This window comes from Liolophura sinensis, chromosome 6 (assembly GCF_032854445.1).
Source record: "Liolophura sinensis isolate JHLJ2023 chromosome 6, CUHK_Ljap_v2, whole genome shotgun sequence".
In the NCBI taxonomy this organism is placed as follows: domain Eukaryota; kingdom Metazoa; phylum Mollusca; class Polyplacophora; order Chitonida; family Chitonidae; genus Liolophura; species Liolophura sinensis.
Genome location: NC_088300.1, coordinates 19,993,243 through 20,008,771, shown reverse-complemented (window position 1 = coordinate 20,008,771; position 15,529 = coordinate 19,993,243). Strand labels below are relative to the sequence as shown.

General features: G+C 41.0%; 2 protein-coding genes across 2 annotated transcripts; both read right to left on the bottom strand.

Moving 5' to 3' along the window:
• On the bottom strand, positions 1-7,772 carry LOC135468768 (sodium-dependent glucose transporter 1A-like). Its single transcript, XM_064747182.1, has 5 exons — positions 7,326-7,772; positions 5,427-5,587; positions 3,611-3,741; positions 2,357-2,648; positions 1-1,264 (listed from the first exon to the last, which is right to left on the bottom strand). Exons 3-5 carry the CDS (start codon positions 3,716-3,718, stop codon positions 156-158), a joined length of 1,509 nt encoding a protein of 502 aa, XP_064603252.1. The 5' UTR covers positions 3,719-3,741; positions 5,427-5,587; positions 7,326-7,772; the 3' UTR covers positions 1-155.
• Positions 7,773-9,535: 1,763 nt separating this feature from the next.
• LOC135466980 (sodium-dependent glucose transporter 1A-like) lies at positions 9,536-13,552 on the bottom strand. The gene is made up of 4 exons (XM_064744734.1): positions 13,482-13,552; positions 12,021-12,159; positions 11,159-11,450; positions 9,536-10,605 (listed from the first exon to the last, which is right to left on the bottom strand). The coding sequence occupies exons 2-4, from the start codon at positions 12,126-12,128 to the stop codon at positions 9,536-9,538; spliced, it is 1,470 nt and encodes a 489-aa protein (XP_064600804.1). The 5' UTR covers positions 12,129-12,159; positions 13,482-13,552.
• Between the last annotated feature and the right edge of the window lie 1,977 nt (positions 13,553-15,529).

The window sequence follows — 15,529 nt, the reverse complement described above, 5'->3', positions numbered from 1 at the left end:
TTAATCTGAGAGGTCCATTTTCTGTGTCCATTCCATCACCAAAAGTCCGGTGTCAAATCTGATGGTGAATGCCCCGTTCTTCGTTCATTTGGCCTACAGTTATAAGGAACCCAATCACGTGTCCTGGAAGCTTTTTTCTGCCACCATGAGCTTTTCTATTCCTGTGTTAGGCCTTGCAAAGGTTTAGTGGGCGCGTCACGTTGAGACGATTTATCATCATCACGTGACAGTGTTTCATGTCGGTCTCTATGACGGATTCCAGCAATTTGCATCACTAAAAGAACTACGAAGGCGCAAACGCAACCTGAAGTCGCCACATACAAATATGATCGAGTATGCTTGTTTTCAACCAAATGTCCAGCTACCCACATGCAGATGGAACCTCCGATCCCTGCCCCTACATCAGTGGCTGCTACGACTGAGGCCTTCACTTTAACGTACCGGTCCCCCCAAGCGATCCCAGATGGCCAGACAGGGGCAGAGAACACGCCCAGCAGACATGCAGAGGCCCACATTCCTGCCTTACTGCTGAACCCCAGAAATAGCATACTGAGAAGTGAGCCTAAACTTCCTACGAACTCCACAAATATCATTATTTTGACGGAGACGAAGTGAGCTATTAGGGAGGCCAGCAGACGGCTCAGGGTGTACGAGCCCCAGTAGGCCGAGGTTAGGTACGCCGCTTCCGGTTTGCTGAAACCAGTCCCACCTTCATAGGCGAATGTAAACAGATAGCTGTACACCACACCTTCAAATGTGTTGATAAACATATACAGGAAAAACAAACCGACTACGAATTTGAAAAAGAAACTCTTCGTGAATGTACAGGTGGATTTTCTAGGAGATTTTTCGGCTGATTCAGAGCATCCTGATGCTTTTGGAGGTTGTGTAAAAGTTAGTCTGAACTGACCGGAGCACTTTTCCAGAAAGTAGAAAGTAAGCAGGCCAATACTGATCAACGCCAATAGACTACCGACGACAGAGAAAGGAATCTCAAGTCGGTCTTTCTGTAGAATTAGTGGATTGTCCTCCGTAGAGTTCTTACATCTCACAGTGGATGCATCCAGTACGGCTGAGGTGTTCACTACAACCAATCCTGCCGTCGATGAATTGTTACCACCATCTGTATCTGGACAGCGGACGGAGAGGAAATCTTTAGCGAGTAATGGACCAAGAAATGCTCCCAAGCCAAACCCGAAATGAAAGGCGTGGACCGGACCTGATGCTCTACTACCCCACAGAGACAACAGCAGTGCGTTGTTCACTGTAAACAAAGCAAAATATAGCTTGACATTTCGGCAAGGAACTATACAGCAAAGAAGCTGTCATTTTACAGCCCATTGTCTGATTTGTATACTTTGTATACCCCTAGACTGTAACGTGTGTATGTAAGACAGTACCTGTATCTGGATACAATTCAACCAGGCCATAGGTTTTGATGTGACCTAGTAAACAGATGCTTATTTTTAGTTAGTTATATTATACGAAATTAAGATGATGTCGGTCAGAGCGTAAAGAAAATCACGGATATTGCCCATAAACACTCAGTGTCTTATACTGAGTTTTGTTATTTTTCATCCAGTATAACATTGCTATAAGGAATAACATTTAAAAAAGCACATGTGAATCTTGATATGACAAATTAGGTCGGTCAATCCTACCAAAATGTAATCCGGTCCGATACAATTTGGTTTAGAGATTACAAAAAACGTAAAGTTAAATATTTATGTAAAAGGGGCATCACTCACTAAAACCCTCGCACATTTTATGGACAAATGAGTTACGAGTTATTCTAAGAGGGATTCGATTTTTGTCCACGTTGAAAAGATCTATCGATGCACTAGTCTAGATGGCTCTCGTCAGTGAATACCTGTTCATCAGAATGTGCAATTTAAAGCCATTCCTTCACTGTGATCAGCCTAATTTGAATTACTCAAATCAACTAACGTGTTTTGTCAGAGCGGTACAGCATAGTCTCTGCCTGTACGCTAGAGATGATGATGGTGATTTGTTTTAATGTTTAATGTCGGATCCATTCTAGCCAGTGGCGTGCCAAAGACTTCACACAAGACAATAAAGAAATACCAATGTATTTAATGACAGAAATGCCGGTAGAACAAATGAAGTCAAAGGACAAATATGCAGCCCAGCACGCTTGAGGTACACTCTGCTTTTTAACCAAAATAATGGCTAAAATTTTCCTGCAGTTATATTGCATATCCTTTTGATTTTTACAAGCTCGAAGCCTATTCGAATTTTTGGCCACATTACAAGTACAACCGTGTCAACTGTCACAACTGTAATGCCCACTTTATCTCACCAGAGAAGGACTAAAGTTTCAACAAAATATACTCGCCTGTATTTGCGCAGCTCTGTCCACAACCTTCTACGAAATTCAACACCCCGAAGAAAGCGATTGATGGTGACCACGGTTTGAGGAAGTTTACCAACGAACAAGTAGCGGCTGTTATGCCCACGATTAGTTCGGACTGGATACCGATTTTATCCCGCAGAACACAGCTGATGATACAGCCCAGCATATTACCAACTGTACGAAACACCATCACCGTGCCAAGCTTCTCAAAATCCGTGTCCAGTTTCTCCTTAAAGTCCACTAGTGTGGTGCCAGCCAGTGAGTTAAACAATCCCTACAAGACAAGACAGGGTGTCGTGACAACTGCGATGACTGCATCAAATTGACCACCTTTTTATAAGCGACTATTTAGGTAAAAAATATTTTTATTAATTTTTAATTAATTTAGGCAATATTAGTATACTGAATTTACAATTCTGAACCAAATATTTCTCTTACCATTAAGATTATATAAAGACGTATATAAAAACTGTATGTATTCCTACCTGTAGCGTTAGCAATGCATAAGAAATAATGCTGTTCAAAACCGAGAAATATTCAGGAGACGACGCCTGTACGGGCGCATGCGCAGTCTAAAGTTTGTTGAAAACCAAATGTTAAACACCTTTACATAATATCTGTACGTCACATGTGGAAAAGCTCGTCAGTAACTTGCCAAAGACCGGAGGTTTACTCACGGGCCCTCCGATTTCTTCCATCCATAAAACTGACACTCTTCGTTGAAGTGAAAAATTCTTGAATATGACGTTAATAAACAGCAATCAAATAAAAAAAATATTTTCGTTATTGATTACTTTTCCATACAACTGCAAGGTGGTTAATATGAAAACAGAAATAAGATGCTCTGTAACATTGTCAACCATTCTGTAGTATTTCTGTCTTCTGCTTTTACCTCATTTATCCAGAAACTGTTCTATCATGAGACAACTATTATTTGACCAAATGTCAGTTTGAAGTCGGGCCTCCGTGGCCGAGGGGTAAGCGTGCTAGCGCGGCACAATGACACAAGAGCCTCTCACTAAGATGGTCACGGTGAGTTCAAGTTCAGCTCATGCTGGCTTCCTCTCCGGGCGTACAAACGGGGCGGTCTCTCAGCAGTCATGGGTTTAGCTGATAGTCATGGGTTTCCCCCGGGCTTCTACCCGCCCCATTATGCTGGAGGCCGTTGTATAAGTGAAATATTCTTGAGTACGGTGTAAAACACCATTCAAATAAATCAGTTCAACCTGAACTTACGCTTGTTATCCACATGGCGATGAGCGTGGCCGTTTTGAGCATCTTGTACTGGAACTGTTTACGTGTGGTCGGCGACCGCTTCTCCATAATCATATCCACAACACCCATCTTGTGATGTTAACAGACTTCGCCTGGAAATTAAAAATAAAATACAGGGTTGAAGTAAACATGTCCAGTATAGGTAACATCGAATAACATCATAACATGAAGAGTGTGAATAGTTTTCTGTTAGAATACATGCATTTGTTTGAATATACATACTACGGGCACAGACGTAGTACTAAATGTTTACATGTTTTGTTTGTCCCCAGTGCACAATAACCCCAAACTCTGCCAACAGTACGTAGCCTGGATTGTATTGTACGACTGCCCTCGTTTCACGGTGGAACTATCCTCTCTGTGCAAAGAGATTATCTTAGCTCCACAGAACATAAAGAACTGTTTTGCTGCACGGTAGGCCTAAATGTGCCCTCGTTGACAGTAAGTGTACCCTCGTTGCACAGTAAGTGTACCCTCGTTGCACGGTAAGTGTGCCCTCGTTGCACAGTAAGTGTACCCTCCTTGCACAGTAAGTGTACCCTCCTTGCACAGTAAGTGTACCCTCCTTGCACAGTAAGAATTTCCTTATGGCACCGTAAGCGTATCCTCAGTGCACAACATTTGTAATAATATCTTCACTCCATAAGCTTATCATCGCCGCGCAGTAAGGGCTTCCTCGGCGCACGGTAAGAATATCCTTGGCGCACGATAAGAATATCGTCGCTGCACAGTAAGTGTATCCTCGATGCACGGTAGAGGTAGGCTATACTCAGCGCACAATGTGAATATCTTCGCCACCTACTACCTTCACTGTACAGTAAGTGTATCCCCGCGCAACAGTATTATACCTGTTCGCGTCTTACCGTATCATGGTATCATCGTATCTCAGTATAGGCCTCTCTCATAGCTTTTCAAATATTTCACCAGTTTTGCTAGAACATACCACATATGTCATGAAAACTACACTTCAGTTCATGTTGTACTGTCTTGTATTTTCACTATATTATACCATTACTTCTCACAGCCTCTCCAATCTACTTGCTCTTACACTATCTCCAGTCGAATCTCACATCTTATTCATTTCTAACGCTCAACCCTTTCTTTACACCCAACCTGTTTTCTCAGTGCAGTCCACTCTACCCTTCCAATGCTAGTTCGCCGTCCAGCCTGAATGAGTTTCGCCAGTTCAAAATTAAAATAGCCTGCACAGCGACCGGCTCTTGCGCATTTATTAAAACGGGTCACGAGGCTGTAAACTTAGCTGAAGCATGAAATCATGACCCCCAAGATCTCGTTATATTTGGCTGATGCTTACGTTTGATTTAATCTTTATGATCCTTTAGGGTCAGAACAAAATTTAAGTGAAATCCTTCAGAACGGAATTTTCGCGAGCCAGACATAAAATGTAACATATACAGGATTTTTAATTTTGCTTCGACTCAAAAAATTAATCTGTTAATTTTAACGGAATGTCCGTTGCCTGAGTGAACCTGAGTGATGCTAGAATGTATTCTGTTATTATAACACAATATTCTATCAGATTCAACATAGCTGCCTTTAAGACTGATAGAATCTTCTAGTTGAATTCATAGAATATGTGTCTTATATTTAACACAACAGTTTGCTGCAATATAAATAGCAGAATACATCCTAGGATCGCTAAGGCTACAAACTTTCTGTTAAAATTAACAGATTAATTCTTTGAGTGTTCATGTGAGTAACTTATCAAGGTTTTTAGTATCAAAGGAAAAAACGGTTTGTGAAGTGGTTAGCTTACCGTCACGTACACTACAACCACGCTCTGTGTGCCAGGGTTGATACCGCAGCAGAGTTATCGGACAAGCTCAGAGCTCAAACGAAGGCAGTCTCATTCCGTCGCTGGGGTCAGAACACTGAACTAGGGCCGTAGTTGAATATTGTTACCACAGCTAGACAGCTCTGTGAACACAAACATGTCTAACTGTTTAGTGCTTACAAATGTATGCAAGAGAAAGCTCGTCGCAAAACATATGTGGATAAGCCTACTAAGTGCTTGAGGTTTCCAACTTCTATGCGAGCTGGTGCGAAAAATGTGCTGATTTATTAACACACACCAAAGTAAAAAAGAAACTATGACCAAAAAGAAAAAGAAAAAGATAATGAAGAAAAAGCAATTAACAGAAAATAATGTATTTTTCTATAAACTGAGAAACTTTCGATCTACATTCAGATTTTAAAGGAATGGAACATCGTTCCTCAAATGTGACGTTCGAGTCAAAGTTATGCTAGTTGGATACAGAACACTAGCCATGGCATCAAGGGTAAACAATGCCTGAAGCCTAAAATCCACTTTAGACCTTTAGTTAGAAGTTAAAAGTTCGACTTATCACTTATAACTTCGAACTAGCATAGGTAAACTCATTCAAGTTTGAAGTTAGATGTTAAAAGTTACTTCTGGCTAAAGGTCTTTTGTACACACTCATATATCTTGTAACTAAACAGCTGTACTGCACTCTCTGTAAACATTCTGTAAATGAAGTTTCGCGACCCTGATAACTGGCCATTCTAGGAACGCGAATAGTGTGCCAAGCAAGCTCATGGGGAGCTAGTGAAATTCCTGCCTACCGCCATTTCGAGCAACCTGAGCTATAAAAATAAAGTTGTACGAAACTAGGCCAAGTCTTCAACCAGGTGTCCCGACAGCGACATAAATGATATTAGCATCACTATTAGTGCTAAAACTGTTGTATATACATGTAATTCTACCCACAAACAACGTGATTGTCTTACTGGTGATAAAATGAACCCTTCATATCGTAGCTGTCGTCAATGAATCTGTATAATTTAAATCCCTGGTATGTATAATGAAACTGAGGACTTGAATTTTTATGTGTACGCATAGCCACAACAGCTGTGTTCTCACACAATAAATAAATAAGTTGTTTATTTAAAAGAGGCATATAGAAAATAGAGTAACATCAGAAGATTTCTAAATGGATAACAACCTCTGATTCATTTTTACCGACGTTTCGATGTGAATTCTAATGCATCGTTATCAAACATTTCTGGAATAAAGAACTGCTGGCTTCCTTCATAGATTTGTGATTGCATAAATAGATCCACGTTTGTGTCGTATAAACGGTTTAGACTATATCTGCTAAAATGTGTGACAATGAGAGCTGAAACAATAACAAAATCGATCGTATCCAATCAAATAACAATGCCTTGCATTTGTGTCATGCTTAAAATATTCAAAAAATGATACCTCTCAAAACCATTATACGGATAGTGAGTACTGAGGGATGGGATATACCTCGATCAACCAGCACTAAGGGATATCCCATCTCTCACAGGACAATAGCCAATACTTGAAAACTACTTACCAATAAACAATGGTCATCGTATTTCATTGAATCACCTTAGTAATTACCTGATAATGCTATGAAGGCCTGTTTACCGCTCAGCATATGTATGGCTCCCGTCCAGCCGAGTCATAAATATGCATCTATCTAAACCCTCGAGTCAGGTTGGCAGTTAGGGTGGTCTCACAAAGTTCCTCTAGGTGAACATACACGGTTTGCTGCCGTAAAAGGGACTAACCATCCGTGAAAAGTACACAAAAGGTCTTCTCCTGGACTACAGTAGAGAACAACTATCGATATTAAGAGGAATTTAGTATGCAAACCCAGATACTCACCCTGTACCCACATTGTATTGTGTACTCATTTACGCTCATGATTTGGCCCGGCCGCGTGTCTGAGGAATATTTTGCCTGAAACAAGTTATCATGAAAAAGTTATCTGTTATCACGAATGTGAGGAACGGTCAGAATTTTAAAAAGTATACAGAATATCCTGTCTTGCTGGCCGAGCTGCCTCATTATTTTTTCTTCCTGAAGTGTTAGTTAGTACCTAGACCCTTGTTACCGTCCATGTTCAATTGGGTCAAGCGTCTAGACTAACTGAAGTCCATTGGCCTGCTTATCTCTGTTTATCTGTGCTTAATTCTTCCCTGTTTCCTTCATCAATAAACATCACCACCATCGTTGAGGGGAAATAAGTGGGATATAAACATAAAGCCAATGAAATAATCAAATGAATAAATAAGCCGACTATAAGCAATTCAGTTAGATCGATGAATATGCCTTGACAAGCAGCTAAAGTCAGTGCCTATTCTACCGACATTGAGAATATAGTACACCCATAAGTGACTGCGGAATACAAATATTACCACATTCCCTGCAAATGTTCGGAACTGAATGACTACTTACTAGCACTAGAGAGTTTGTCATCAAGGGCAACACTGGCCTCACCCTGCGCATTTTTAGCAAAATGCATACAACAGACCAGTGTCCACACACTTCCAGCAGGCGCAAAGGATGTCAGGTGTGTGAGACATCAGATTTCTCAGTGTTATGGACCACGAGGGACCGAATCAACTATGCAGTGTTAAAGCACTGTATAAACATCTTGTCCTGCAATTTCTGTTTCCCCACAAACAGATGTCATTCTGTGCGGATCTCGTGAGGAGACTATCTGCCGTACGTTAACATACCTGTAACAAATGTTCTTTGTGCCGTGGGTCTGGACATATTACAATCGATCGGTCACATGATACATAGCAGAAGTGACCTTGCCCGTTCATCAGTTTTCAAGGTCAGTCTAGAATAGCCCACTTGTGCATTTTTATGCATTTGTCCGTGACCAGTTCTGTTGCTGACATTGTAATCACAGCGCCACGTCTGTTTCAGCTGCAGTAGATTTATGTTGTCTGTAAGAGTTTCGTGAACCACATATATGTAGTTACTTTATTCGACCAAGCAGGCAACAGTCCGTTGGTTTGAGTTTTTCGCTTATTTCTTAACTATCATATATGTTTTCTTTAATCCATAAGTTTGTCTTTACAAGCAGCAAGACAAAGACAAGGTCCTTCACCAAGTAGCATTTTGACAGGGGCCATCTGTTTGGGACAAAACTGGCATGGACATAACACTGTAACTTGTTAATAATGCAAATCTCTTGCCATTATGTCCTGCATCAAATTAAAAATTATTTCCGAACTTGCTTTACACACACGCCTGTAACTTACGGCATTAGACCATTAATGCGTCTTCAAGATTTTTGGAACATTGCTGCTGTAGTCTTCTGGAATGTAAGCCAAGTCTCATTGGATCTAACATATGCAATGGTTGTGTTGTCTTCCGAACAGTAAGCGGCCAACGAAGCCCGTGTGGGTGTATGTGCAATCGTTGAAGAACACTTGTCTCCTACCAGTATGGTGACGTATATCTATACGTCACATCCGGGAAAGTGTAACCGTAAGTTGTCAAACGTCATCGGTTTCTCCTCAAGCAATTCGGTTTCCTCCACCCATCATACTGACTGCCATCGTTTCAGTGAAACATTCTTGGTTATGGCGGTAAAATAAAAATCAAACAAATTGATTTACATTGTTCCTCGGTTCCGATGTCAAGATACGTGATAATAAATGTAAATAAACACATAACGAGCGTGTTATTAAGTTTTAACATTAACATACTCTTGTAGAATATTTATGGTATCATAACATATCAATATCCCTTACATTGTGTGTATCCTTCCGTATATTCTAAAATTAAGAATGATATTTGTTTTCACACGTATAAACAACAAACTACAAATGTCAATTAATTAAAGCCAGCAGAAAGTCTTGACACCAATCCTTTGCCTCATGTTGTATTCGCACGGCAAGCACCGTGCACCTTGGCGGTACCCATAAATCTGCAACAATGTCACGATAATGATTGAACACGCGCAACCGGAAAACCGGAAGACCACATACAGGTAAACACGACTTCGGTTCAACTGTACCAAGTGCCCTGCGACCCACATGCAAATGGAGCCACCGTCTCAACACCAATCCTTTGTCTCATGTTGCATTCGCACGGCAAGCACTATTTTTTCTCTTTGCATGACGGTCTCCTTGGCGGTACCCATAAATCTGCAACAATGTCACGATAATGATTGCACATGCGCAACCGGAAGACGCCACACAAAGGTAAACATGAGTTCGGTTCAACTGTACCAAGTGCCCTGCGACCCACATGCAAATGGAGCCACCGATGCCAGCCCCTACGTCCGTCACCGCCACCACAGAGGCCTTAACCCTTACATACCTATCCGCCCAGGCGAGCCCTGAGGGCCAGATTGGGGCAGAGAATATGCCAAGCAGGCAGGCAGAGACCCACATACCCACCTTACTGCTGAACCCCAGAAACAGCATACTGAGAAGTGAGCCTAAACTTCCTACGAACTCCACAAATATCATTATTTTGACGGAGACGAAGTGAGCTATCAGCGAGGCCAACAGACGGCTCAGGGTGTACGAGCCCCAGTAAGCCGAGGTTAGGTACGCCGCTTCCGGTTTGCTGAAACCAGTCCCACCTTCATAGGCGAATGTAAATAGATAGTTGTACACCACACCTTCAAATGTGTTGATGAGCATATACACGAAAAACAAACCGACGACGAACCTGAAATGGAAACTCTTTATGAAGTCACAAATGGATTGTTTGGGGACTTTTTCTGTTGTTTGGTACGTTCCGACTTTAGCAGGCTTTGTGTAAGATAACCGGAACTGACCTGAACACTTTTCCAGGAAATAGAAGGTGAACAGCACTAAACTAATAATTGCCAGCAGACTGCCCACAATAGAGAACGGAACCTCCAAATTCGGCGTTCTCAAAAACATTGGATTAGCCTCAGTTGAGTTTTTGCATGTGACTTTCAGTAAGTCGTAGTCATGTCCACTGAAGTTATCTCCCCCTAGATACCAGTCCGCTGAGCTGTTATAGGAGGCAGTATCCGGGCAGCCAATGGAGAGGTAATCCTTGGTCAGCAATGGGCCCAAAAATCCACCAAGACCAAAGCCAAAGTGAAAAATATGAAGGGGCATAGATGCTTTTCTACCCCACAGATCCAGTATCAAGGCATTGTTCACTGAAAGAGAATTATTACAAATAGACACGATTTTAGGGTGAGAAAAAGTGACAGACTACGTGAAAACACCAGCTTCATGATATCTTAAATATGAATAGGTCTCTCCAACACATGAAGTTCTGCATATTGAACTACTGGCTTAAGTTTGGACATCGACAACGTTACAAATCAGTGAAACGGATATATCAGACAAAAAATTGAAACCCTCTTAAATACGCAATTATTCAGACTGTTCAGAAAAATGAAAGATAACTCGCTTGTTATTTCACACTCATCGATAAATAAATAAAGATACATTTCACAGGGGCAACAATATTAAAACAGCAACACATTTAAAAGCGCATGACTAAAATCTGCCGCATCCCAGGCATAATTCGGACATTGTGTATTTCAAGCAGGAGCTTTCGAATTTGTTACTGACGTGATGTTTTTTCCTCCACTTATGGTCCTCAAGTTCATATGAAATGTATTTAATATCCATTAAACGATTTGTGGGAAATAAAAAAACGGGGTATTATTGCTTTTTTAAGTCTATCCGATATATGCTGCTTACCGGTGTTCATACAGCTGTGGGCAAATCCCTCTGCTGTGTTCACAGCTCCGAAAAAGATGACCGATGGAGACAAAGGCTTGAGGAAGTTTGAAGAAGAGCAGACGGCTGCAGCCACGGCAACGATTAGCTCTGATTGGATGCCAATTTTATCATGGAGTACGCTCGCCACGGAACAACCAATCACATAGCCGACTGTTCGTAACACCATGACCGTACCCAGGATGTCAAAGTCTGTGTGAAGTAACTGTTTGAAGTCTACCAGAGTTGCTCCCGCCAAAGATATGAATAAGCCCTGTGCAAAGAACAGGGGATAAAATGGCAGATATACAAGACAAACGTTTAGTTCATGGCAGAATCGTGGTGAAACCAGTAAGTCTTCAAAGATTGAAATCTTGGCAATCCATGGATCGAACATTGGCGCTGAGATTATGGAGTACTGTTTGGTGTCCTCGGCGTAGCAATTCAGTGCGGCAGCATTTATACATATATATCAGCACTGATATACTGACCTGCCAGAAGTGGGGACTGTCGTTATTTGATTATAATAACATTTACCGACGCGAAAACCTCGTGGTAGGAAACCAAACGTCACAAAGCCTGTGGATTATCGAAACACCTGTGCAGATATTTTTGCAGTATGACCATAAATTCATTCAAAAGGCTTAATTTAGAAGATTCACCAGGTTTGCCCTTTCTTTTCATGCTATTTACAAAAACCTAGGACAGAAGCATGCGTTTGGAATTTGGACTTACACAACATGGCATTCTCACGAAGTCCATGAACAACGTGGTAAAAATACAAAGAAAACAATCTACATGCTCCGAGTTATTGTGAAAGTTGTTGAAAAAGACTACAACTTACGCTGGTGACCCATAATAGTACAAGGGCGGCGGTCTTTAGGACTTTGTAATTAAACTGTTTAGACTCGGCCTTTCGCTTACTCTCCCGGTTTGACTGTTTTTCTGGCATCCTGTCATAAGTTGTAGAACTTGCCTATAATCTAAAGACAAAATTGGTGTAAAGGATTTTTTGAAATTGTCTTATTCCATCATTTTTGCATCGTGTCAATGCAATGATTTGTCAAATAAACGTTTGCAACAATGAACGCTGTTTAAATGAAGCTATGATTGATTTTTACAGTGCTCTGTGTCACATTACATAAAGCCTAGACGACGACACTAGGAGGAGGGCACAAAAATATATAAACAACTGCATGAATCTGTAATGTACTCCCTGCCGTTGCCTGTTACATGTGAATGCATGTATTGGTGTCAGACATACTTGAAATAAGTATCGCATACACACGTGTTTAGAATGATCGGTATGAGGTTAATATAACAAGTAGGTGTGCTTACCACTACCAGATTTGGGGTTAATAACGCAAGTAGATGTACTTACCTCTACTGACGTGAAGTTAATATCACAAATAGATGTGTTTACCACTACTGGCGTGAGATTAATATCGCAAGTGGATGTGTTTGCCACTATGATGTGAGGCTAATATCACAAGTAGATATGTTTACCACTACCAGACATGAGTTTAAACACAACTAGATGTGTTTACACTATCAGATATGATGTTAATATCAAAAGTTGATGTGCCTGACGTAAGGTTAATATCACAAGTGAATGTGTTTACCACTAGTGACTACCACTAGGTTAACAAAACTAGATGTGTGTAACAATACCAGATATGAGGTTAATATCGGAAGTCAATGTGTTTCCCAATACCAGACGTGAGGTTAAACACAACTAGATGTGTTTAACAATACCAGATATGGGGGTTAATATCGGAGGTAGATATGAGGTTAATATAGCAAGTAAATGTGTTTATCAATGCCAGACGTGAAGTTAAACACAGCTAGATGTGTTTAACGATACCAGATATGGGGTTAATATCGGAGGTGCATATGTTTACCAGACGCGAGGTTAAACACAAGTACAATGTAGATGTGTTTAACAATACCAGACATTAGGTTAATATCGCGAGTGGATGTGTTTACCACTAGAGGGAAAGTTAACCCGTACGTAACCAGACAAAATTATTTAAATGGGCATTGCCTTTGACATGCCGGTTTGCAAATTCAGTACACAAATCTCATCACCAAACGGGCTTAGTGACAGTACACAAAACCATAATCCCTCAGAGGAAAAATATACTTTCCTCAGATCTCTCGAAAGGCTTAATTATAGTTAAATGGTTTAGGACACCCAAATTAGCATTTGTGTAAATTTCATTTGGCTTAGTGACGGTAAATCAGTTTCTGATACTACAACCTACATCTTTTATATCTCACAAAAAACACCCTCACACCTCCTCACCATCTTCCAATCTCCCCTTTCTCTTCTCTTTTCAGCCTGCTATACCCATATGAATAGTACAGTGTAAATACTGCAAATAAAGTCCATGAGGAAAATACTATAGGAGATATGTCACACTGTGGAATATATAAAGGTAAAAAGCACTCAACGCAACTCAAAGATATAAAAGCATATGAAGGCCACCCAAGGAAACAATTGAACTTGTGTTGGTAAACATCAATGTATCCACTTACTTTTCATAATGTATTCTGTCGTATTTAAGACTAGTCACAAGAAACCAGTGTCTGTACAGAGCTTAAATAAGTATGTGTATAAATCCTATTGTTCCATACACATTCAGAAAAATGGAAACAAGGACATCGTGGCAAACTGGTGAAAACCTTTTACGCTTTTACATGTGGTTGTCATATTATTATATTTCATCGTTCTGGAGTTCTGGCCACAGCCATCATCACGGCACAGCCAGCAAGAGGCGACAGTAACTTGTGACATGCGCTGAAGCACGATAAATCAAAACCTGGCGGAATAGCAGAAAAGCCGCCTTTTACTATTTTTTAATGTGATTATATAATAAATGTGCTGACAACACGATGGAACGTTAGTATAGCAGTTGTAGGCAGAATGCTCGGACTGCGGTAAGTACGTCCTAAGTCCCGCTACTCAGGATGGTAATGGCGGGTTTCACAACGACTAATATCCGCCCTGTCATTGAGCATATTAACGGGTTAATCTCCCAGAGTATGTATTTTCTGTGGTTTTATTTGTTCTTTAAGCTAACAAGGATGCTTTCTTAAAACGAGCTCACAAAAAGAGCTTCCCAAAATGGCATGGGCTCACTATACGCGTGCACTGATGCATGCATGCACACTGTACGAAACTGTACGCATAAAGTTGTCGACAAAATTACCGTCAGCTGTCACCGTGACATACACAACAGCAATGCCGTGTTCATTTCTACTCAGTGTAATAAATTACCTGTGATATGTGCAACAGGAAAAGGCACATCTCGTGGCCGTTGTAGGCTAGCGACTCGGTACTGTTAGCGTCACAGCCACAAGTGGGTTAAAAAAAGCCTCGTCATACCAGGCGTGGAATTCTTGACTTTCTATTCTCTTTCGTTTGACTTGGGATTAACCTCGATCGGCCTTCGGAATTTGCTTTTAATAGCTAGGCCTGATTGAATCAGCAAGTCTGATAAGACTACGATCTAGTCTTCCGTAATGGACGGGTTTTCTATGTGATGTAGTCCATATTTCCTCCATCTGTGGCTGTTTTAGGGCAGATGCGTAACTTTTAAGTATCCTATGTTGTGTTACTGCAGTCACAAACCACACACTGTCAAGGCATCTCGAAATTAGTAATGAAAGTATAGCGGTCCTACAGGGAATCTAAATTCTTCCGTGTTCCTTGAGTTTTCGACTTTCTAAATAATCGGAATCGAGTCAGGGGACATTAAACTATCTATCTGAAGTTGGACATGCCCAACGCCGGGGATCTTCCGTAACCATATGGTTAATGTACACTGCAGGTGTGTACACCCGCTGTATGTATTCAAAAGTGTACACTACAGACGGTGAAAAATGTAAAAGCATTTGAAGTCTATCTGGCGTAATTATGTTTCAATGGCGAACAATACCAGTTCTTCATAAATTGCTATCATTGTTATACTTCGTAACTTACCAGTAACTAATACGCAGTGAGAGCGCTGTCAATGTGTAGGTCTGTCTCTCGGGCAGTCACAATAGCACAAAGACACCTGACAATAGCGCAAGTCATATTGCTTCGTGCCTACATTGAACAACATAATAGCAAGTCTCAAAATAGACAAGGGTCCAGGGACCTACTCAAGAAAAATGGCTGCTATTCAGATAATGCTCACCCAACCCTATCCACCGATTTACACCCTTATCCCAACCGCCACATCCCGGTTTCACAACCCCGTGAACAGGAAGGGGATGTGAGTAGAAGATTTAACTCAGTACACAGTTTCATATACTATAGGGACAATTCTGTCTTTTGCAATGAGTTTGGAAATATACTTGCCCCAC

What these genes read in the sequence shown, in the direction of transcription:
- LOC135466980 (XM_064744734.1), bottom strand. Translation starts at nt 12,128, where the DNA reads ATGCCAGAAAAACAGTCAAACCGGGAGAGTAAGCGAAAGGCCGAGTCT. An exon ending in TACTATTATGGGTCACCAGC is followed by an intron (nt 11,451 to 12,020) that starts GTAAGTTGTAGT and finishes TTCTTTGCACAG; the next exon opens with GGCTTATTCATATCTTTGGC. An exon ending in CCACAGCTGTATGAACACCG is followed by an intron (nt 10,606 to 11,158) that starts GTAAGCAGCATA and finishes ATTCTCTTTCAG; the next exon opens with TGAACAATGCCTTGATACTG.
- LOC135468768 (XM_064747182.1), bottom strand. Translation starts at nt 3,718, where the DNA reads ATGGGTGTTGTGGATATGATTATGGAGAAGCGGTCGCCGACCACACGT. An exon ending in TCGCCATGTGGATAACAAGC is followed by an intron (nt 2,649 to 3,610) that starts GTAAGTTCAGGT and finishes CTTGTCTTGTAG; the next exon opens with GGATTGTTTAACTCACTGGC. An exon ending in ACAGAGCTGCGCAAATACAG is followed by an intron (nt 1,265 to 2,356) that starts GCGAGTATATTT and finishes CTTTGTTTACAG; the next exon opens with TGAACAACGCACTGCTGTTG.